Source organism: Apteryx rowi, unplaced genomic scaffold (genome assembly GCF_003343035.1).
Source record: "Apteryx rowi isolate R43461 unplaced genomic scaffold, aptRow1 scaffold_181, whole genome shotgun sequence".
Lineage (NCBI taxonomy): Eukaryota > Metazoa > Chordata > Aves > Apterygiformes > Apterygidae > Apteryx > Apteryx rowi.
Genome location: NW_020448097.1, coordinates 212,894 through 237,338, shown reverse-complemented (window position 1 = coordinate 237,338; position 24,445 = coordinate 212,894). Strand labels below are relative to the sequence as shown.

General features: G+C 41.2%; 1 protein-coding gene across 2 annotated transcripts in view; it reads left to right on the top strand.

Annotated features, from left to right (window-relative positions):
* The first annotated feature begins 992 nt into the window (after positions 1 to 992).
* The window catches only part of CASR (calcium sensing receptor), a 41,190-nt gene continuing 17,737 nt past the window's right edge, over positions 993 to 24,445 (top strand). Inside the window, exons 1-3 of one of the 2 annotated variants that reach the window (XM_026061495.1) lie at positions 993 to 1,186; positions 10,569 to 10,875; positions 14,461 to 15,342. In XM_026061495.1, coding sequence (XP_025917280.1) covers positions 1,002 to 1,186; positions 10,569 to 10,875; positions 14,461 to 15,342 — 1,374 coding nt within the window. In that variant the 5' untranslated portion in view covers positions 993 to 1,001. The remainder of the gene's footprint in view (positions 1,187 to 10,568; positions 10,876 to 14,460; positions 15,343 to 24,445) is intronic. The other variant, XM_026061494.1, reaches the window with a different exon arrangement.

The following is a 24,445-nucleotide window of genomic DNA, read 5'->3' as shown; positions in this document are numbered from 1 at the left end:
TTCAGGGGAAACACACTGAGCACAGAGAAGCTACAATATTTCTCATCCCAACAGGATGCAGGCTTCAAAGCCATAGAATAGTTAAGCCTGGAATGACTGAACCTTTTAAACCTTCAAGATTTGTTATGGAGAAATATCTTGATTTCAGATGATTCCCTGGAAGTCATCTTCATTTAGGATATGAACAAAGTCTTTCTTGTGGCCTTGTTTCATTTTTAGCAAGGATAAGTTCAACCCAAAAAGTAAAAAGCAGTCAATGGAAGGGAGGGGAGGGACCCACACCAAAAGTTTATCATAGTTCTTTGCATAAGAGAAAGACTTGTTTCTTGCTGTAGCTTCCTCATGCTTCCTCATTTCCCACTTGCCTATCCCAGTCTCTCCCACAGTGTGTTCTGCTCACTGAGGCCTGATTATAAGTTTTACAGGGTCTCCTGTGACCAAAGTCATGCCATAGGCAGATTTATAAGCCACTTCTCGTGTGTGACAGAATTAGGCATCTGAAAGAATCCATGACACTTGTTTGAAAAAGGCTGAGGATAGTCCCGTGTATTCATCAGTGGGAAGGTGTGGCTGAAATCACACTGGTGCCTGACTTGTTCTTTCAAAGTTAGGATGTGCCCTGGGCAGGTCTTTGAGTGGGGGCAGCCTCGGGTGCATATGGAGAGGTTGATTTGACAAAGCAGAACTACTGTGGGCTCTGATGTGTAGCTGGGATCACTTTTCATATCTTTCTTTTGCAGTTCTCAGAGATGGGCTCTCCGTAGTGCTTTGGTTATGAAGAACCAAGGACAACTGAATTGTTGGTTTGCAATGGAGAAGATAGAGAGAGAAATACCAGCACTGTGGCTCTCACCCTGTTGCTTAGCTCCCTGCAGACATGTGTCACAAATCTTCCCTGTGTTGTATTAGGGAAAGAAAAAGCTTACTTGACTTTACTAGATCCACTTGCTTTCTTACATCATCTTTTTGCATCCTATAACCTCCTGGTGAAAAGAGGAACAATGACTTTATATAGCTGCTGCTTGATTCTTTTGGTATTTGCCTGGAACACTGCTGCCTATGGACCAAACCAGCGGGCACAGAAAAAGGGAGACATTATTCTTGGAGGATTGTTCCCCATTCATTTTGGAGTGGCTGCTAAAGACCAGGATCTAAAATCAAGACCAGAATCAGTGGAGTGTATAAGGTAAGCCATAAAAAAAGAAAATAAAAAGTCTTGGAGGAGGAGTCTCAACCTTTCTCAACTAGTGGTGACAGGCTATATTAGTAAATAATGGTCTGTGATCTGATGCTTGTAGAGAACTGAGTTCTGCAAGGTAATGGGAAAGCATGGTGTAAATAATAGAAAAAAACAGGTGTGTAAAGACAGAAAGTGTATGTGTTAAAGACTATGGTAAGTAATATGTGGACAGTGAAAGAGGGCAATCCATATATTCCCCAAAGCTGCCAAAACACAAATACACTGATCTATCTTGTCCTCCACAGTGGATATTTGAATAGTATCCTAAAATAATCTTTCCTAGAAGAAGGAAGGAAAATAACCAGTAGTGCCTTTACATCCATTTTACTACAGTCAATGCATAGAAAAATAGCTTGGAAATCAGATATTAGGTTCTTTTTCAATTCTGCCTCTCATCTTCTAAGCACTTGCAAACTGTTTAGTTGCCGAAACAAGTGAAGAGGTGAGAGTTGGGCAGCTCACTGCTTTTGAAAAATCCTGCTAAACACACAGCTGTCCCTTTAGGACCTTTACGAAGGCTTGAACTCCCTACTCAGACTTTCCTCATCCAAAGTCCTCTTCTGTGTAAACAGTGCATATAGATTTTGTCTACATCTTTGGCACTTAGGCCTGAAGGGAGAGGGAGTAATACACATGAAAATACCTTCTCTTATTACTGAAGTGTGGCCATTTCTATGATGAAACATGAGGGATTTTTAACCTTACAATCCTGCACATAATACACATAACAATTTAGAAATGGGAAGTGTGACAGAAGTTGATTACAAATGAAATGTCACACAGACAAAATATATGCAATTGGTGTGGAATTTTGTCATCACCATGCATGGGAAAGCATTTCACTGTCACGAGACCTCTTCTGTAATTGTATAGGAAAGAATAATGTCTAGTTATTTTGACCTCTGGTCCTAGAGTGGGGATCTAGTTCAGTTTTGTTGAAGATGGCGATGAAGAATTGCTGACATTATTCCTGCTGCACTTACAGATTCCAGGTGTGGTTTCCCACTGAGATATTGAACAGGACATGTCCATCTAAGTTATGAGATCATACCCAGATGCTCTCATAGGAAGCACCCAGAAAGAAGTGTAATTAAACAGATGTTCTTCTGGTTTCTTCTGTGCATGCACATGAATGTCATGAATGAAATGTATGTGCAATGTCTACTTTGTGGAGTAAGAAGTTCTGTCAGAATTTCAGCTTGTTTAAGTATTTTCTCTCTCCTGGAAGCAGTATTTTAAAAGTGGAAGGTTGAAAAGCAATGGATATTTTCAGCTCTCGTTGTCTTCTTCATTTGCTCCATGAGGTAGGCAGGACAAGGCCGATATCTGTAAACTGAAAGTAGCATTCATTTCTCTCAGTGCTGGGTCGGTCTCAGTAACAGTTTTGACAGGAACACATTATGAGAATGGATCACAGAAGAATGAAGCAGTCTGTTCCCCCAGGAGTACTGCTAGTGTGTGATTGCCCAAAAGCTTTGTTATAATGAGGTAGCACTGCCAATGTTGGGAAAATCCTGAGCAGCCAGACAGACTGTCTTATGGACCCATTGGGAGCTCCTTGTGGGTGGCATTTGATCTGCCAAAAGGCATCTTCCACCTTAAGTTTGCTGGAATAGGATCTGTATTCCCCTTACCCTTGCACCAAGGAGTGGCAGACAGAAAGGAGTTGACTAAAGAGGCACTTAGGCCACTTTGCCTGACTCCTTCAAAGAACTGGATAAATCATGAGTTGATAGCACAGTGCAAATATAGAGAGAATATTTAATGAAATGCAGAAATTTAGCTCCAGAGTTAGTCGTAATTATAACAGAAACAAGGGGATGATTTGACCAGAGGTAGCTGGAAGCAGTTTCTTTGCACGTGTCTTCACCAGAAAATGCCAATTTCCAGGAAAGGTTCAATTCAGAAGAGGTTGGGTTAGAAAGACTTCTTGAATCTGGTCATCAGATTTTAATAATGAAGACAATTAATCTATGGGACAGTTTATGGGCTGCGGTGAATTCCTTGTTATTGGAACATTTTAAATTGAGAGCAGATATTTCTCCTGACAGGGATTCTCTATTTCAAGCAGGACTTAATTCAGATAAGTCCTGTTGCCTGACTTACACAGAGGTCTCATTAGACAAAAATGGTGGTCCCTTTTAGTTTTGAATTCTCTGATTTTGCAGTAGGCTGGAGCAGGGTTGTGCATGCTGACTCTAAGAGCCCAATATGTTCACCAAGTCATGAGCTAAGACTTTAGCTAGTGTCTTTCATATCATAATTGAGTTTCCTCATTTCTGGGCAGTTGGCTAGCCTGGAATGGGTCTAATCATATTTTCTGCAAAAAATTGATAGGTTTCAGTTTCTTTCCAAAGTAGAGTCTTCCCAATCTTGTAGTGTCAAAAACTTTTGTAAGATGAGAAATCCACTAAAGGAACATAAGAATGGCTGTACCTGGTCAAACCAAAGGTCCTCTAGCTTAATATCCTGTCTCCAACAGAGGTCAAAAGCAAATGCCTGGCTAACAGTACTGCAGGGAAAGCATGTGGCAATACTTTCACAAAAGCTGCTAGTGTATACCAATTTGCAGCTCAGGGATTGCTAAATGAGGGGTGACATCTTTAGTATTTAATTATCCTGCAATGGATTTCTCTTCTATGAATTAATCCGATCCGTTGTTGAACTCTTGTAAGCTTTTAGCATCCACAACTTTCAGCAGAACACAGTTCCCCAGCTTAGTCACACGCACCTTGTTTGCTTTGAACCCTCTGTGACTAACTTCACTTGGAGCCCTCCTTGCTCCTAAGAAAGCAAACAAGCCTTCACTGTTCACATTGCCCTTGCTGCTTGAGATGTGACCAGTCTCTGCTGTATCCCCCTCAGTTATTCCTTTCTCCTGCTTGATGAGTCCTAATGTGCTTGCTTGTTCCTGGGGCAAAATCTGTTCTATACCTTGTTGCCTTTCTTTGAGCCTTCTCCAGTGCTGCTATATCTTTCTAAAGCTGTGGCTAATCAGTTGTATATCTGCCCCCTTTTTAGACAGCTGTGTACAGTTTTTAAACTCTGTATTAAAGAGGTGTCTCATATCACACAGAAAAATTAGATCCAGGTCTGTTTAGGAGTATGTGGGCACCCTCTCTCTTTCCTCGTCCTCTCCACCATTAGGCAGCAATAGTAACACGTCATCAGACAGTATGACAGGCTCCTGGCTTTGAGCCCAAGCAAAGACCTATGGGTCCCACTGAAGCTCTAGGGATGGGTTGCCCCTGTCTCTTCTGCACCTCAATGTCAAACAATATAAGAAATGTGGCTTCCCTTTCTGTTCAACTCAGTCTGTGCTGTTTGAACATTTTCTAGACATTTAGCTGTTTTCAGTTTCATCCCTATACTTTTAAACAGGGCTTCTCAAAATGGGTAGGACAGTTGTCCCTCCGCTCTTTCAGTTTGCACACTCTTTATATTCTTGTGGTACTGCATCTTTCTCCCCAGTTCAGCATGTATACTGACCTAAATCTACTGTGCGTACCTCACACAGGCTTATTTGGAAAACTGTATACTCAGCAGTGAAAGGAAAAAAGAACAGTAACAATTTCTTCACAGTTCTTTTTGTGCTGGTTCTACTGGAAATGTGTCTTCACACTTTAAGCACTGAATTGTAGAGTCCAAAGTGAAAATTTGCTCCTGATTTTGCCACCTCAAATGTAAGATAGGAATATGGAAAGTGACAGGAATTTTGTTTCCTGTATTTTAGAAATATTTACATAGTTTATTACTTAAGCAACCAAGTATCCTGTGTTTGATATAAACACATCTTCTGTCTTTGTATTCCTCAGGTGCTGTGACAGCAATTTTCCCAATAACATTTGCTGTCACATATCTGATGTATACAATGGAGACAGAGACTGAGCACAGCACACACTATCCATGACCCCTGTTCTCTGCCAGCACCCACAGAAGCTTATTCATAACTTAATTTCTCTGTCCTTTTTCAATTTCAGGTAGATTCATTATATCATTACTAGTAGTAGTAGTAGTATTCTTAGTAGTATTGTTAGTATTATAGCACAGATGGGCAGTACCCATGGCTTCCTCTAATGAGTAATGTTTGCAATGAGAATATATACCTAGTGTGTTGAGATACAGTGTTGCCAATATGGTGTCACTGTGTCACAATTGTTTACGCATATTCCCTGAATTCTGATTAGCAGTCCAGTCAAGGTTCCACATTGTGGCACAGAGCTTTCAAATTATGTGGTAAAACATCATTCTCACATCATAATGCACAGTTTCACAGAGCATAGCTCCAGGACATTTTAGCTCACTGAGTCAGTGTGTCTATCTGAGAGGTGAAGGAATTTTAATTCTACTCCTAAACACTCTGTCTTGTGGATATATTTGCTAATCCAGCTAGAGAACCAAATGAGTATTGTGCTGTTTAGAACTTCCCTTCTAAAACCAAATTATTTCCTTTTCCTCTTTCTGAGTCTTTTTTTTTTTTTGGGGGGGGGGGTGGTCTACACAGCTCCCCTTACCTATAGCCCTAACTTTTGAGAATGGTAAGCAACTCACTGTACCCTTCTGACTGGGGGAATCCTACAATTGACTAAAGTTCTCACCTTTGCATGTCTTAGTAATAGCAGTGCTAGTAAGTGCTAGTAGCAATTATACATTATTAATGTACTGGAAATTTAGAGAGGACAGAGAAATTAGTATGTAAATACAGCCACTGGAGAAAGGAGTACTGGTGTGATCTGAGATGCATGCAGCCTTTGTCACCATTTTTGAGTTAAAGTACGTATCAGCTACAGGAGGGTAAGTGAAAGCTGTGTTTAGAACTTTTACATTACTTTGTCCTTCTTTTCCATCATATTCTATTAGTTTTAGTTTGGTGGCTTGCAAGTTTTGATAAATGAAGGTCAATATGCAACATGAAGCTGTGAGTTGCTCCTTTATAGAGACGAACAGATCCCCATATCCCTGCTGGATCCAGATAGTATGAGCTGTTCAAAGCAAACCAAATAAACAAACAAACAATATTTCAGGATTTCAGGTTTCTCTTCAGGGTTTCTTGCAGAGTAAGTAGGCTCTGCAGCCCTTGAGTCTTTCTGACAGTCCCTCATACAGCTGATGGCTTTGGCTGCATCTTACAGATGGGGAAACTTAGAGAACAGCCTGAGCAGGGTCAGGAGCAGCTGTTTCCTAACCCAGCCTGTGCTGTAAGTGCCAGTCTGGCCAAAGTTCCAGCTGTGTGGTGGTGATGTGGGGAGGGAAGCTGGAGGTGTTGGCCTCACAGGGAAAGGAAAAGGGGCTGGGGTGAAACACGTTCCCAAACACACACACATTTCAGATTTCATAACCTCATGGGCCACACAGCCTGTGTGTGGCTGTGTTCAGGCACCAGAAGGGCAGCCTCATTGCTAGTGCGGGCTTTCACAGGTCGTGGAGCTCCGGGGAGCTCAAACCATATAAGTGACTTTATGTTCCTTAATTTATTTACCCTTACTTTGCCCCATTAATTGAGACATTTTAGCCTTCCTGAACATCCCTGGAAGGACACATTTAGACCAAATGGAAAAAACCCTCTTTGAATCAGTGAGATCTTGTGAGTTTACTAGCTGACAAACTGGGCTGCAAAGATAATCCATCCCCTGGGGATGGAACAATTCAGATGAGAATTTGTGGAAGAGTAATTTCTGATTTCTCTTTGCCTGTTTTTGCTCCTGCCTGGGACTAGAAAGAAGCTCAAGTGAAATGGATTGCATGCTCCAGGCCTGAGGGACAGGTGGGAGAATGGACATGAGAGAGGGGAAACAGTTGAAGAATGAGCGTGAATTGAAATTCCTACCTACACCTTTGGGCACTGAATTATTTACATTAAACTCTCATTTAGAGCTTACAAGCCACTTTTCATAGCACCACATCTTAGAAATGTTAAAATACAAGACCATGCCAATGGAGCTGTAAAAATAATCTGTCAGAAAATAAGTTTTGGAAGCTCCTTTTCTTCACCTATTTTCAGTGACTATTTAAAGACACTGGACACTGGAAGTCTAATGAAAAGTTTTCTTTTGTTACTAAATCCTTTGGATGTTGCTGTTTCTTCATGGAAATTCCCGGTGAAATTTCTGCATGGCTGATAGAACATTACAGTGACCAGTCACATCAGTTACAGCAGCAGCACAAGGTCACCTGGATCTGTGCAGCATGCTGCCAGTTTCAAGCACCAAGCCAAGAGAAATCTATCTGTAGCCCTTTGCTGGAGTTGTAACCACACAAGTCCCACTTACAGGGTTTGAAGGAATTGTTAATCTTGCTTCAGTTAAACCAGTTTAGCAGAGCTCTCTTCTCTGACTATATCAGTGTTAGCACTGGTATTGGTATCAGATATAATGCTATATCAGTGTTATCAAAATGAGACCTTGTTTGAAGTTCTGTCAGGGGTCACAGTATTAGAGAAGACAGAGCCAGGTGTGTTTGTGTCTAACCCATCTGATCATCTTCTGGTGAACTGCTGGTGCTGATACCAGCAGAGGTGCAACTGAGGAGAACTGCACATCCCCTGTCCATACTAGTTTGGCTGGAGGTAAATTATCAAAAGCATTTCAAAGACATTTTGGAGTCTAGCTCCCAGACAACACCTCCTGCCCTCCTTTCCCTTCCAAAATAAAACCAATCCAAACTTCAGTAGGTAGGCCAAATGCTGTAAATAAAAGTTCATCAATAACATATGTCATAAAGGAAAATAAAAGCAGTTATGTATCATGGGCCTTACCCTGCATCTGCTGAATTAAATGGCAAACACGTTCTTTGAAGGCAAGGGGAAAATAGTCCAGTTTCACTGATTCTGAAGATACCACCTGAAATCATGCTGCATTTTTAAAATCTAAATTAATTTGCTGTCAAACAGCCATAAAACACAATCTAACTTCTGTGTCATACTCCACATGTGTAATTTAATGTGAGCTGGCTTATTTTTTGTTTACACAGACTGAAATGTATGAGGTTTTTCACATGGTACGTTTGAACTTCCCAGCTTTTCAGCAATCTCCCCTTGAAATATATAAAATCTGTTAATGTTTTTTTCCTTTACACTGGGAGCCTGAACATAGTTCCTTGCTTCAAATTCTGTTTTCATTTTAATTGAAAATATCTGTGAATACATTTAGCTTTTTAAAAAGAAGTATCATAAAACCCTTCCTTGTTGCCCTTCTGATATTCCTGGAGTGCATTACTGACCACGTGAGGCAGCTTGGTTGGCCCAGTACATTTTTTTTCTTTACAGAACGTTCACTGCCTCATTCCCTCTGAGACTTGCATTTTTATTTCAGAGCTCTTCCATTGCATCTCACTCCTCAATGGTTTGGAACTAGAGCAAAAAAAAAAATTAATGACCAAGTTACTTCTAAATGTAATGCACAATCTCATGTTCTAGAAGATGTCCATGTTCTAGAGAGTGACCTTAAAAAAAACTAGCTGTCCATTTGGTCATAAATTATAAATAAGGATTTTTATTGGCCTCAAACTTATGACTTAAAGCTGCTGAAGAGCTTTGTATGAAACCATGTTGTCTGTTCTTTGAGGCGCAACCTCAGAGCAGAACCTCTTTTGAAAGTTGGCCAAAGATCTCTGGAAGAGGTGAAGTGAAGTTGAATAAATGACACTTTTAACACTTAAAGGTAAATCTTAGGTGTGATACCTTTAGAACTTCTGATCCCTGATAAACCAGATAAAATTCCTAGAATGGAAGTAATGTGGTTAAGTTCATTCAATGTTGAATAAGTCAGATGTAGCTAATATCAATTTTGGAAGCAGTTCATTTTATCCAGTAATTAAAAAATGTTTGGGTCATATATCTCAGAGATTGAAAGTTCATGATTGGATATAGCTTACTTAAGAAACCTTCACCTTGGTAACTGAAGTATATCTCAAAACATTTCAAAATGGCACTCATCTGAAACCTGAAATTTACCATTTTATAACGAATCCATTCTTGGATTAGCTGTTTCCCGAGGCTATTCCACAGTTCAGGGTCCCATCAGTTTTTCAAATGAATCTCAAGCATAACAGCTTTGGCACCTTCCCGTTTTCAGCCATGGCTCAACTCAAAACTCTGCAAACTCACTGCTCCCCTGACAGGTAATGCATCGTAAGGAAGGGCAGGTATCAGTTCATGAAAGATTCTGCTATCCCAGCTGAATTATCCCAAAACATGGCAGCTTCACAGGCACACAGCTGATTGCTTTTGCAGCTTTACAGGAGAAAACACAGTGTAAAACTTAGGAATGGCACATGGCAAAGCTACTTTCTGCTGCTTTCCATAAAAAAAGCTTCTTTCTCCCTTGGATTAATAGTCACTCACCCCCACATCAACTTCTTTGATCACCTCAACAACTTTGATCAACAGTTCATTTAGAGCATGTGATGCTCTAAACACAGACTCCCAGGTCCTGCAGCCCATTCCTGACACTGCTCCCTAACCCTGGGTTAGCTCCAGCCACAGCTTCTGAGCTCGTGTCTAAAACAAATGGATGACAGCACTATAATAAAGAGAAAAGTTATTCTCTGATGAAAACACTGAAGTACCAAATTAACAAGTTAACAAGTTATGCTAGGATTTAAATTTACAGTATTTATCTGTTCTGGGGTAAAACCAGGTTGACTGTGCCCTCTTTTCCAGTGCGAGATGTGTGATGTGACGCCCAGTGTTACAGATGCCTGAATTTTCCTGAATGGGGCTAGCAGGCACCTGCGTATCCAGAGGCAGCCAGTGCTGAGTGTCTCAGCTCACACTGCCTGCCTAACGCCTCTAGCAATTTACACACCGAGTATCCTTGAACCTAAGTCCCTGACAGCTTCCTACTGAGCACAGGGCTTAGCAGACACTGCCATCTGCATTCAGAAATGTGTCAGAGGAGCACAGAAGAAAATCTGGTAGGGATAGTTTTGTGTTAAAGCCCTTGCTCAGGAATCACAAGATCCAGGTTTAATGTCCTGACTAGAAGAGACAGGCCAAAACCACCGCTCCAGGTGTGATCTCTCTCAACTTTCCCAGACTTTAGGGGACTTAGAAAAATTCATCTCATCCCCACAACCACTGATCTGAGCTCCCAAACCTGAAGAGTTGAAAACTAGAACAAAACCTTGCAGCATATGCATGTCTCTTCTGTAACCGCTGAAGAAAAAGGAAACCTTTCTGAATTCACTAGGATACAAGACTAAGCTAAGCAATATAAGTTGCCTTTGCCTTTTGTATCTGGAATCTTTCATTCTCTCTTTGTCTTGGTCCTGGTCCCCTCTCCTCTGTTTGATGCCTTCTCACTCTCTATTATTTTTTTCTCACTCCCAGGTATAATTTCCGAGGCTTCCGCTGGCTACAGGCTATGATCTTTGCCATAGAAGAAATAAACAGTAGCCCAACTCTCCTTCCCAACATGACCTTGGGATACAGGATATTTGACACTTGCAATACAGTCTCTAAAGCCCTAGAGGCGACCCTGAGTTTTGTAGCCCAGAACAAGATAGACTCCTTGAACCTGGACGAATTCTGCAACTGCTCCGAACATATCCCTTCCACTATTGCAGTCGTGGGTGCAACCGGCTCCGGGATCTCTACTGCTGTGGCCAATCTGCTGGGACTCTTCTACATACCTCAGGTATGCATTCGCTTGTCTTGTTTAGCTTACAAAGCGGCTTGCCTCTCTGCTCTGCAGCACTAGCCAGGCATTCAGTACAGGGGGGGATATTGCTGTTTGGAGGGGATCTTTAAGTATGTTTTCAGAACTGTGATAGGGAGCTGGGCTGCTGCCTTACACGATCCTTCTCTGTTTCAAACCAAAGGACGTTTAGAAATGCAGAGGTCCTAACTGTACTAATGGACTCAGAGGCAACACAGCGATGTGGAGCACTATTTTTTAAAGCAGGATGACAGTTTATGTGACAAAATGCAGTTTATTTCCCTCTAGACTTAGTGAGTCAAATCAAACCGAATACTTGCTGGTGAGAAATACAAGACTTAAGTCTCACATTCTCCAGATTTGCATTTGGCAAATGCAGTGGCTGTGCCAAGTTCTCTATCCCATGCTCTGCCAATGTGTCCTGCCTGCACACCAGAAGGGCTCCAGGGGAGTTCAGCCTCTACAGCTTGTTCAGTCTTTGCCACTTAAAATAGACTCTCAAGGAGAGAAACAATAAAAATTGTGTGTGTATGTGTGGGTGTGGGGGTAGGGGTGGTTCTTATGGTATAAATATCTGTCTTGCTAGAAATTTGTGATCCCCAAACACAAAGGTTACCAGGCAGACAAGTAACAACATTCAGCCAACAATAACGTAGTCTAGGGGGAAGGTAGTCTCTAAAGCAGTTTTGTTTAGGAATGCTGGTAAGTTAGATAAGTCATTGGCCATTGTCAGCCATGACAGGTTAGTCCTGATGTGCCTTCACTGTGGTCACTGTCTAGTCATGTCTCCCTCCCACAGAGCTCAGAACGGCAGAGCTCAATTGTTGCCAACAACTCTTACATCCCTCAGTATCTTGCTTTATTCAAGTAGGTGATCTATGAAGTTATTGCTTCTGCTGATCAGGTGCTTCACAGCTGACCTGCCTTTCTTTTGCCCTAGGGCCTCCAAAACAACATTTATGAGAGAATTTGGATATGCCCCTCCTTGTCCTTGTGTCATTTGTGTGGCAGGGCATTTGTGCCAGCTGCTGTGTCTCAGCATCCTTCTTGCTGCCTGCTGACTCCACTGGGGCTGGTGCAGACATCCACAGTCCCATCCTTTTATTTGATAGACTTGTTGCTCTGCCGAGACCCTAACCTGAGTATGAGGCTGGCACTTTATAGCTTAATGTTATTGCTCTTGTCTTGAGATTTCCTTATTGAAGAGAACTTTTGAAAAGCAATGCTTGGCCTTATCCACTTACACATTGTCTTGTATAGTCTAATATTTCCAATTCCTCTTCTAAAATCAACACAGTTGCCAAAGCTTATAAGAGGCCTTGTGACAATATTCTGTCACACTGTACTCTCAGTCTATCCTGAGAGTATATGTCTTTATTTCAATCAGAGCTCCAGTTCCCATCTGTACCACAAATGAAGAGGGAATGATTCTTGCCTGATAGGCAATAATATTTCTCACCTATTTAATGCAGTCTGACTCCCTTGCTCATATAAGAAATCTGAAGAGGTGGACATTCAGTCTCAGTGCAAGCGAAGAATGGTTTGAGCTATGACCAATATATGCTATCTAAGCATTGCCCATAGTAGCATTGGAAGGTGGGAATGTAATAAGCACTGTGATGGCATTTTAAGGCATACTGTTAATTTGCACATCACACTGCCAGGTGAACAGGGGCTGCTCAGAAAGGTTGGTGAGTTGAACTGAGAAGAATAGATTGTTGCAGCTCTCAGAATTTTCCTTTGAGGAGGGAATGGTGTTTATGTTACAAGGAAGTATTCTTATCTAGCGGTTACAGAAACAGATAGGTGTCGGGAGGTTCAGTTCTCAACGTGGAACAAATTTTTAGCCAGATGGTTAAAGTTTGACAGCTGAGAGCAGGCTTTTAAAATGGGAGTTGTCGGGCAGCATTAGAATATGCATTATCTCTGCCATTTATAGCAAGGCCATTAGCAAAAATCCATGCTTAATAGACCCTACATTTCAGTATAAGTTGGAGATATATTTTATAATTAATGTAAGGCTCATTACTCATTCCGTTGACATAGAAACTGAAAATGTTATGACTTCTGTTCTATTTTTATTTCTCAATATGTTATCTCAGTGTATCCTATAAAATTCCAAGTAGTTAAGAAGGAGGGAAATCATTAAAAATAGGCTTTTGCACCTTTAAAAAGTATGCTAGGACAGCTTCTGAAGCTCCAAAAGGAATGGGCACTGCTAAGATCGAAATGGGGAAGCCACTGTAACCTGCACTAAAGTGACACTCCCTTGGTGCATCCAGGCCTGGCTCTTGTACACCTAAGATACACAAAAAGGAAATTCAGATGTCAGGTCCCTTATAGGATGTGCAGTAGTGTAGGTGGTAGGAGATGAGAGCAGCACAGGCCCAGGAGCCTGTCCAGGGAAGGGTGTAGCTCTGTGAAAGGAGGGACTTGCTCCTGTGATGCTTGGAACTGCATTAGGAGAGCTCCTTTTTTTCATCCTTCTAGCAGAAGAGCTCAAGTCTTAAGCATTAAATGGCAAAGATTAAGGAGGAGAGAAGGTTTTGTGTAGATTTCCACTCTGTGCAAAATGAACTGTTTAGAGATCTTTTCAAAGTGAGAGGGAGTCCTAAGGACTTCAGATACCAATCTCAAAATGCAAAGATACCTGAGTTTTAAAACTTCTTCAGAACTCAACTATTCCGTTTTGGATTTTACTGTTTTCTTCCTACTTCTGGAAAATCCAAACTATATCCTGAGAACATATGGCACTTGTTCTGATTAGGAAAAATAAAATATTTCTTGGTAGCTAAATCCCATTTTAACTGCAAGACAGTGGTTCATGGCGTGTGGAGTGCCTGCTGACTTCTTTGCTGATTCTGGTCAGGAATCAGGAAATAGTGCTAAGGTGATATTGACCATTATTACCTTAACACTCCCCACGATCAAGGCCTCTGATGTAGATCACATTTCTCTTACTGCGGCCTGCAGGGGTATTGCATATGGTTCCTGATGGAGCCTGTTTAAGGACGAGGAGGGAGATGACAGGCAAGGAGAGATAATGCTCTCCACAGTAGGCCTGGGAGGACAATACAAGGCTGCTGTCTCATGTCCAGTTCAGGAGAGAAGTTTGCATTTTTCCTGAATTATGTGCACGATCTTAATTTATCTGGAAGATATGTCCTTGTTTCTGGATTTGACAGGAAGCACGGAGACGTGTGTGCACAGGCAACCTGTGGCACACCTCTTTGCCATTCCTCCAAGCTAGTGTCTGTGTCTCTTCCTCAGATCCTTGACTGAACAGATGTACACGTGCTTGCTCCAGCCTCTCAGGTCTGAACAGCTGCTCGAGTATGTGCGCCTCTGTAAGATATTTACAGCTACAAGAACATACAGACTCTCAGAGTGGATCATGTGCAATCAAAGGCTAAGAGTATGTTGCTGACAGAGTGTGGTGCCCAGCTCTCCCTTCACCATATCTGAGGTTACACAGGTTGACAGCGATGCTAGATAGATGCAGACAATTTATTCCCAGTCAGTCCACTTCATGGTCTGTGTTGCTTTTTCCCTGTGCTCTCACAGGTCAGCTATGCCTCATCCAGTCGTCTTTTGAGCAATAAGAACCAGTTCAAGTCCTTCCTCCGCACAATCCCCAATGACGAGCATCAGGCCACTGCAATGGCAGACATCATTGAATACTTTCGCTGGAACTGGGTAGGAACGATTGCAGCTGATGATGACTACGGCCGGCCAGGGATTGAAAAGTTTCGTGAGGAGGCGGAGGAGAGAGACATCTGCATTGATTTCAGTGAGCTCATCTCCCAATACTCAGATGAAGAGGAGATCCAGCAGGTGGTGGAGGTCATCCAGAACTCCACTGCGAGAGTGATTGTTGTCTTCTCCAGTGGCCCAGACTTGGAACCCCTCATCAAAGAGATAGTCAGGCGAAACATCACTGGCAAGATCTGGCTAGCAAGCGAGGCTTGGGCCAGTTCATCCCTGATAGCCATGCCAGAATTCTTCCGTGTCATCGGCAGCACCATTGGGTTTGCACTGAAGGCAGGACAGATCCCAGGCTTTCGTGAGTTTCTGCAGAAGGTGCATCCCAAGAAGTCTACCAACAATGGCTTTGCCAAGGAGTTTTGGGAGGAGACATTTAACTGCTATCTCCCCGATGGGTCCAAAAATTCCCCAGCCTCAGCTTCCTTCCACAAGGGCCATGAAGAAAGCCTGGGAGCTGGAAATGGTACAACTGCCTTCCGTCCTCCATGCACAGGGGATGAGAATATCACCAGTGTGGAGACACCATACATGGACTACACGCACTTACGGATATCCTATAATGTGTACTTGGCAGTATATTCTATTGCCCATGCTTTGCAGGATATATATACCTGTACCCCTGGGAAAGGACTCTTTACTAATGGATCATGTGCAGATATTAAGAAGGTCGAGGCATGGCAGGTAAGTCTTTCATTAGTATTATGGTGTGTCTGTGCAATATAGCTATAGAGAAAAGGCAAGCTCTCCAGGAGCTCTCCTGGGGAAGGGGTGCCTTTGGTAATCTTGGGTCTCAGAAACATGGTCAGGCTCCTGTGACTTAGCTGCATGAGAGTTAGGTGCATGCTCCCACCCTGCAGTGAATGTAAGGTGATTTGTGTTAGGTTTGCCTACGGTGAAAGGGGTTTAAACTAAGTTAAATTTCCTTGTATTTGCTACAGGCCAAAAGTGCACACACAGACAATGACTGCAGCCTGGCTGACGCATGGTAACTTGATCATATATTGAGCCCTTACATAAACAAGAAGGCCTGGAGAGAGCACATAAACAAGGAAAACAGTTTTCAGAGTTCATTTTCTTTGGCAAGCTCTACAGCTTTTGCAATCCCACAGCAATTTTCCATACAGGCCATATTCTTTTCCACAGTTTTAAACTTATATAGGATAGAACTAAAGCAGGCTGAATAATGAAGAAAAATAATGTGTGGTTCTTTGGCAAATAATGGGTAGCTGCTTTGATTTGGCAGTGATACCTGTGAACTTATAAAACAATAGTAATGACTCAGTCACATTTACCAAATCAGTAGATGTATTCTGCTCACTAGTATATGGATAGTATTCCTGGCATTCTGTTTTCTGATCCTTTAGGAGTACTCCATACCCCATAATGTGTTTGATTGTGCTATCCACTGTAATAATCAGCATGTGTTTTTAATATCCTCTACACTTTCAAACAAGAGAACTAGCTTGTAGGGCTATCAAATAAATATATGCCAAATATGTAGCAAATTCTCTTTTCCCAGCTTTGGCCATCAGTGAAAACTTGGATCCAAACATACCTGAAATCAGAACAAAACTGTTGAAAATAATGAGGCTCACATCACTGTTGTATGTGTAATTTCCTCTATTCTGGCTAGTCAAACCAAAATAAAGGCTATCCATGCCACAAACTTTGTGAATGTTGGGTCAACACTCACATGTGGGAACTGCAGTTTGGTTCTTGTCTAGTCTCAGTCAATGTATAAACATCAATGAGTTCAAACTAAGAGGTTTCATCTTGGCATTTATGGGAAACCTGTATCCTTTAGCTCTAGGTATCTCATTCAGGATTACTGAAACCACTTTACTCTGATTTGATGGGTGAGGGATTTGACCCTGGTTTAGGGGAATTCTGTAATTGCTAGCTCTCTCTGAGGTTTCTGTCTTTCAATCCTATTCTGCTTTTCAGGAGCATACTGGCAGAAGTGGGCAAGTCATAGACAGCTTTAGCTTTGACTGTGTCAGTAAAAATGTTCCAGAATAAATTTATTTTTGATTCATTCCCTCGTGCCTTGTCAACTTGGAAAGTAAAAAAGCAGGATATTCATACCATAGCACAGTAAAATAGTGTGGTGTTTGTTGAGGATTCCATAGTAGGGAAGAAGGTCCTTTTATTTCTGTGTTGCTTGTCTGATGCTGAAGGATGACTATATCAAAATGTGAAGCACATTGATCCAGGTATTTGGGTATGCATACTTGCCCTAAAGGAGGGAAGCAGCATCAAGAAAGAGTATGTAGGGGATAACATGAGTGGATAGGAATAGCGGGTACTATAAAGGGAACAGGGTATATTTGAAATGACCGCTRTTACGGGGTGGTGGTGGCGATCAAGCTTATTTGATATTTGTGCAGTTTTTCACTTCATTTCAAAATCACACACATGAATAGCAGGTAAATGCCAGATTTGTGTGCACATCTACTTCACATCAGGCATTGCGCCTCATTACCCTCGGGCAGCTTTCATCAGCCACTAGGGTAATGAGTTCATCTTGCAAACATGCATCCTCCAGCATCTCTAGAGAGCGGTTTTCTGAACAACCAGAACCTAAGTTTGAAGAAAACTTTTCTATTTGAATCAAACTCATTCCCAGTGGTACTTCTGCCAGTGTTCAGTGCCTGCTCCTGTTTCACAAAATCAGTTCAAGGCTTTCTTATTATAAAGTGATCTGAGAGCATGAGGAAGGTGTTAGGAAGCCTCTACACTGGAGACTGAAGGCAGCAGCTGCTAATAGTGTCTGAAATCATGAGCCAGGTGGTGTGTTGGACAGATAAGGCATTCCCTATGAACTCATGGCTCCATTAGCCTAAACTCCTGTCCAGAGCAGCCTGTGCCACTGAGATCGGTGACTTGTGAGGATAAATGGTGTGTTCTACAATTTAATTATGTATCATTTAATTTTGTTGCCTTTCAATGGCATTAGTCCATTAACTCATATGAGTTATTATTTATTCATTGTCTGCTAGCTGTTATTATTTTTTACTCAGAATATAAATCTTTTGGAGGGAACTGTTTTATATAATGTGTGGGGTGTATGTGTAGGTTTGTATATACAAATCACATTTTTACCTCAGTGATCATTTCATCTGAACTGGACAGTATGAAGCATAGCACAGAATTACTGTGAGTTTGTTAAATTGGGTGCAATACAACTATTATGAATTTACCATCTACAGTTTGAGAAAGCTCTAAGTATGTTTCACCATAGGGCAGGTAGAATTTTTACCTGCCTCCTAAACTAAAATGTCAGATAGTAACAACTTTCTTCTCTACTTATTTGTAGCTACTTGTTTAAGTAAGATGTCTGTGCTGCACTTATTCTGAAGAATGTATATGCTAGCTACAGTAATGTTTTATGAAATTACCCTACTGCAAGGCAGAAGATAGTCCAGGTGCACACTGAGCTGTGCAGGATGTCTGTAAAGACCAGATAGTATTCTCTACATGTGTTATTAGGTATGTGGTATCCTGCACAGTATTCATCAAGATCAGATGAAATATTTCTTTTTGAAGTATTTTGTTCTGGTAAAGAGGTGCAAGGCAATCCAAAACAAAATGTATAAGCAATTTCTGTTGCATTTGGAAAAGGCAAAATTTTACACAAAATGCTAAGTATTAAAGTGCAATCCTACAAATGATACAACAGAAAGAGTCCTTGTAAAGGGCTCCATCACCTCTTACCAGATGCCCTTTCTCTGGTCAGCTGTGATTTTCTCAGGAGACTGTATCGAGTGCAGCTAATGCTGGGTGTTGCTCTTGTTCATGGACTGGCTTCCCCCAAGTGCAGGCTGTCCCATAAGCTGTAGAATCGAGCGGTGGGACGGTACAGCAAGAGATGGGACATTGGCTCTGGACTCCTGGACGGATGCTTCTTTGAGAAAGCATAGCATGTAGGTCTTCAGACATGTCTTGTCAGAATTCCCTACCCCTTTGTCCTGTCTCTCAGTAACAGCTCAAATAAATAGTCTGCTGCTGTATCCTTCTTTTCTTAACATCTTCTTTGATAAGATTTCCCATGTCTTCTTTCCCTTGGCCTTCAAGTTCCTTGATTTTCTTGGTCTCGATTCACACAGCTATTCCCACTGCCGCTTCTAACAGCAAGCTCTCTGTCCATCTGTTCTTCTTTTATTTCTTCTTTGAGCAAAGATTTGTAACCCTTTGGGGCATTAACAGGTGCCGCCATGATGCCTCTCTCTCTTCTCACACACTGGGTGGTCCTGCAAAAAACACAAGGAAAACAAGCAAGGACTCCTAGTCAGTCCTTCAGAGCAGATATTTATTACTTCATATTCTTTCTGTGTGAGAACAGGAAAACACTGTTTTTACCTCAGACATAGCCCACTTTGCGTTTGAGACCATTTGTTTGTCTTCTTGCTGATTGCCAACAAGCAGCTTATGGGCCTCTTTTTTTGTCTCACAATGAAAGCATTGCAATTAAATGGGGAAGATGGGTTCCTGTGGATATGAGGAGGCAAAGGTGTGCCATCACAAGGCTGTGGTGTAAAACATCCTTATTTAGACTCCCAGGTGATTTTCAGGCTGTGGTTACACTGGAGGCTGAGAACTTAGGGCAGTTCATGAATAAAAAATGGGATAGCTCTTCTAGGTACCAAGGCAAAGCATGCTATGCGTGCTGAAATATTCATTGTCCAAATGATTAGCAGGTTAAGGAGGCAGTCATGTAAATTATTCTATGCCTAGAAATCTGATTGACCATAGACTTAGTGAAAAATTACTGTATGCTCTTCCACAAGAAAAAAAAAACAAGCGCAAATTGGCTGCACCTAGCAACAGCTAAAGTCTTTTATTACAGGGCTGTGCACCTTCCAGCCAACACTTCCTTCCTCTGTGCTGATGATACCCATTATGAAGAGGTAAATATTCTGAAAATGGATTGGTGCCTTCTCCAACTTTACATTTAGGTACGTCTGTACGGCTAGAAATTGATTCTACAAGGCTTTCAAGAAGTGAATGATTCCTTAGGTAACGTGTCTCCCCAGACCTTTGAGCCTAAGGGCTTATCTAATCAGTTTGGTATCAGTTGAACTATATAGGCTGTCTGGACAATTAAAATAGTGTATTGAATACAGCTGGTTTGTGATATGGAAAATGAAGCAATACCAGAGCAGGTATTAACTGAGGCTTGTGTGAGACTCAGTCATTCAGGAAGAACTGCCATGAAACTAGAGTCGGCTGCTGAATATCAGGTAATTGCAAAACATCACCTAATCTGCATTACAAATAAACTGGAGATATATTTGTTACGAACAAAAAGCAAGCCATCTCATCAGTGTGCCTTTGTGGGGGAAATGGCCGTTTAGGGCAAACAATAGTTAATTTGAGACCAAAATGAGAGGTAGGCAATTTGTACCACACACAGAAATTTGTGGGTCAGTACAGCAAATACAGCTATTTTCTCACAAGGGCAAAACCAGATGTTTTCTGATTCATCAGTTTGGAGATAATGATTTGTCATCAGCTGAGAACAGTATTTGTGTTGCTCTTCATTTAAGCAGACAATTAATGGAGTATTATTTGGATGTCTCTCCTACCGAAAGGAGAAAGACTCGACTGGACTTTAGTAGAGAGTGGGCCAGGCCTGTAACATCACCAGTAGAAAATGCACAGGGAAACTATTGCCCCCAACACCATGGAAAATACATTTAAATCAAATTTTGATTATGCAAGATATTCTATGAGAATTATGCTACTTGAAAACACTGAGCTTATAGGGTAACCATAGGCTCTACTATTAGCTTTAATAATCAGATAATTCATTATGTATTATTCAGTATTAAATTTAGACAAATTAATAAAAATAAGCCTACCCTAGGCTTTTAGATACTTTGCCATAACGTGCAGTACAATGATATCCTAAGAGCATTAAAACATCATTTACTCAGTCAGGATTTCTGCTAATAGATTCTTCACCATTAGTAAACACAGTTCCCTGGGCCATTATATTCGATGGATTTCTTCAAATTATGTTTGTTAAAAGTGAAAAACAAAGCAACTGTGACATAAGGTCTAGACTAGGTGGCCATGATGGTTCTTTCATATCATGGCTCTAGGTAAAGATAGGAGCAAACATAATACAGTACAAAATGGAGTCTGACAGCACTGACAACATGCTCTCCCTGTGTCCGTATGGCTGCTTTCATTTGTCCAGAGACCGTCTCTCTCCACAAAACCTTAACAAGAACCTCAAAAATGTTAAAAGAGGGTCACTTTCCAAATGATCATGCAGTTTAATCTCCTTTGTATAATAAACCATGTAGATTTACACCACATTCAGAGAAGTAATTTTGATCCATCTAATAGATGCTTTACATTAGATGTAAAGCCTAGTTATTTCACTTCCGATGGAGTGTGTTTGCTAATCAAACTTGAACTTAACAAGATCTATTTTCCCCAAAGACATACTGACTAGCAGACTTTTTTCTTTATTAGTATGGTCCATGGTTGGTCACCCTTCCTGTCACAGATTGTGTCTTCTTTCTAATTTGAACTTAATTGTCCTTAAGTTGCATTGGTCCTTATTTGGCCTTGCTCTGTTAGATTTAAGGGTCCAGATTAAGTACTCATCGTTTTTCTTAAGAAAGTATTTATGCACATTGATCAAATTTTTTCTGAGTCTTATCTTGATAATTTCAACATAGTGGTTTTTAGTCATAAGGTATATTTTTTGCTTTATTTCTGCATCTTGCCTGTTTACTCATCCTTTTTGGCATATATTCAATATTGCTCTAACAGCCTCAGCACAGCCAGACATTGAAAAAAAATCCCTCCTTTACATACACTTATTACTGCCCTGTTTATATATGCACAAGTTACATTAGCCTTTCTTGCCACAGTGTGCAATGGAAAGGTCACCTTAAGTTTTCAGCAATACTTTGCAGGATGTGGTACTCGTTCTGTAGCTGTGGTTCGAATTTCCTATTCCTTGATAAATGACTTTGAATTTCACTGTATTAAACACAGATGTGAGAGAGCAGCCAGGGGGGAATGCTTTGTCTTTCTTATTATTTAGCATTACGTTAATCCATGCTTTTTCTGCAAATTTTCCCAGCAGCACTTTTATTTTTGCTGTCAGACTACTGATGAACATAGTGGATAACACTGAGTTGTTTACCAAGGCTGGAGGAATTCCCTATTAACTACCCATAACTGATGATTTGTCTTTGTTGATATCTGCTTTTGGACATCTGACAGGCAATTCTTGATCCATTTAATGGATGCTTTGCATTAGATGTAAAGCTTAGGTATTTCACTTCTAAAGGGGTTTGTTTGGCAACCAAACTTGTATTTAACAATATCTATATTCCTCAAAGCCATACTGGCAGTAATTATGTTTCTGTCCTATAATTCTATCCTAATTGATCCTCAACTCAAAACTCTTCTTTTCCCATTGTTTTTCCCTGGGATCAATGTCAGGCTAACCAGCATTTCATTACAGAGGACATCCCTCTGCCATTTATGTTGGCATCTTCCCTTGGCAGCCATTGTGGCCAGCCCATCAGAGGCTGAACTGGCGATCTCCAGAGGGGCACACGGAGCAGGAATAAAAGCCTCTGCAAAGGGGCTGTGTTTCATGCCCTGTATGGACTGGCAGAGAGGGAAACTTTAAATGCCATGTTGGTTGTGCACTACATTTGGATGTGTAGCAGAGAGGTGGACTGTGATTGCTGTGGAATAGTATTAGCTAATGTATTGACTCGGTCATTTGAGACCAGTGGCATTTTTATGCATGTATTGTAAACCAGCTGCATTAGCACTCCTTTTATTGCTAGTGGAGTGCTGTGATGAACTATGGTTCTGTCAGTCTTTTAGAGCCAATTTAAATTGCTCAGGCTGTTCTCTAATCCCTTTTTAAGGACCTTCTACCTCCATTAATGTCATACGATGGCTTCCAAAACAAGTACCCTTGGGATAAGATGTCCCATTTTCTTCTGGTAGTAAGGGCAATTACATATAATTCATTTAGCTTTCTGGCTCCTTCACCATCCCTTTAGCTATCTCTTACAGCCTTATGTAAGTCATGAGGGTCTGCCATAACTTCACATGACACCTTCTCAATTCTAGTGTTTAAGGAATTTCTCAATATATAGCCTGGTGGGTTTTTTAGGTTCTGTTTTCAGTTAATACAATACTTGTGTTCTGCAGCCTTGTTTGAATGATCTATGTTGGGTTTGTACTTTTAGAGCATGCCATAGTAAATACAGTGCTGTTGAGCTTTATTTGCATGATAAGGATAGCAATATTTCCTTATTCTGTAATTAATGAGCTTTAATTTTAACGAGCACAGCCACAATGTCTGAAATGACCCTGGGCTTATCATGCATGCGGATCAGGTACAGTTGTTCAGTCCTTTGCTCTACCTTGTCAGTGGATTGACTCTGTTCTGTCGGGCACTGAGACCTCCGTCATCACTGATCTACATTTGTACATTGCTGGGGCAGAGACTAGTAGGAAGCTTGCCTGATTTTGTGTAGCATTATATTCCAGGTCTAGGCATTCTCCATAGACATTATCTTTCTCTTGCCTACCAGGAATTTTGTCCTGATTATTAGGAAGTGCATTAGTACTCAGGGTATCTGGGCGGGGGAGTGCTGTCATTCCAAATACCACATTTGCACTTAATTTCAGTTGACTGAATTTCACATGACATTTTCCTATGTAAATCTTTGATTCTAGAAAATCATTCTTGAGTTGAAATGTAATGCAGAGGGTGTTGCCAGTCTGCTCACTTCTTCTTGTGCTATGTGGACCCAGTCAAGGCCAAACAAGTGAAAATTTTCTTGATATATTCTCCAGTGTTGTCAAACTTAGCAAAATCATATGCTTCAGTGATGAGCTGTTAACTATTAGCTTTGCATTAAGTAGTATGAACTCAAGACTAGCATCCAATGGACAAGTACGCTTAGAAAAGAAAAATCAATTGCACAGATGCAGAGTGGAGAGCAATGGGCTGGACAGAAGTTCTGCACATGGCCAGCACAAGTTTTTGAGGCCCATCTTGGTCCCATCCTCACTGTGTCTTGCACCTTCCTAACTGGTAGTTAAAACAATTTGGAAATCCAGCCATGCAAGGCCAAAATACTGTAAGATCATTTCTTGATTCCTTTGGGAACCTCTGTGACTCAGCAGACAGGTCTTTCCAAAGCATTTTAGAGTGAATTTTGCAATGGCATTGAGGCATCTGCCAACAATAGCAAACACATAATGGGATTTTCTAAAATATCTCAGTTGCCTGACTTGTGCAGTCAGTATTGTGGAATCCTTTAGGCTTGCATTCTTGAGTTCTTTCTGGCCACCCTTGTAAATATAATACCTCAGTCAATTTGACCCTACATCAGAGTGGCTCTGTTATATGTCAGACAAGCCTCATTTTGAAAATGCATGCCTTCTTTGATATTTTTGGTCTAGTAACTCCCTCCTATTTCTGTAGCTGCTTTTAATTTGCTACTTATATTACCCATCAGTGTCAAGAAAGGGCAAAGCTGCTGCTGCTTTGCATCATCTAAGTAGTGTCCCTTGATTGCTGGTTACAAAAGCTATGCAAGACAACCCACCAAGCCCAGGTACAGGCAACCAAACCAGTCCTTGTCATAAGCAACTCTTGGCTCCATCAGTTTCCAAGCAGACTGAGCATTCACAACATAGCATGAGCAAAGGAAACACCAAGTAACTTCCACCAAACAGCAAGTGAGGTGTTTATAACACAGTCCATCTGCATTGTCTCCCTCTCCCT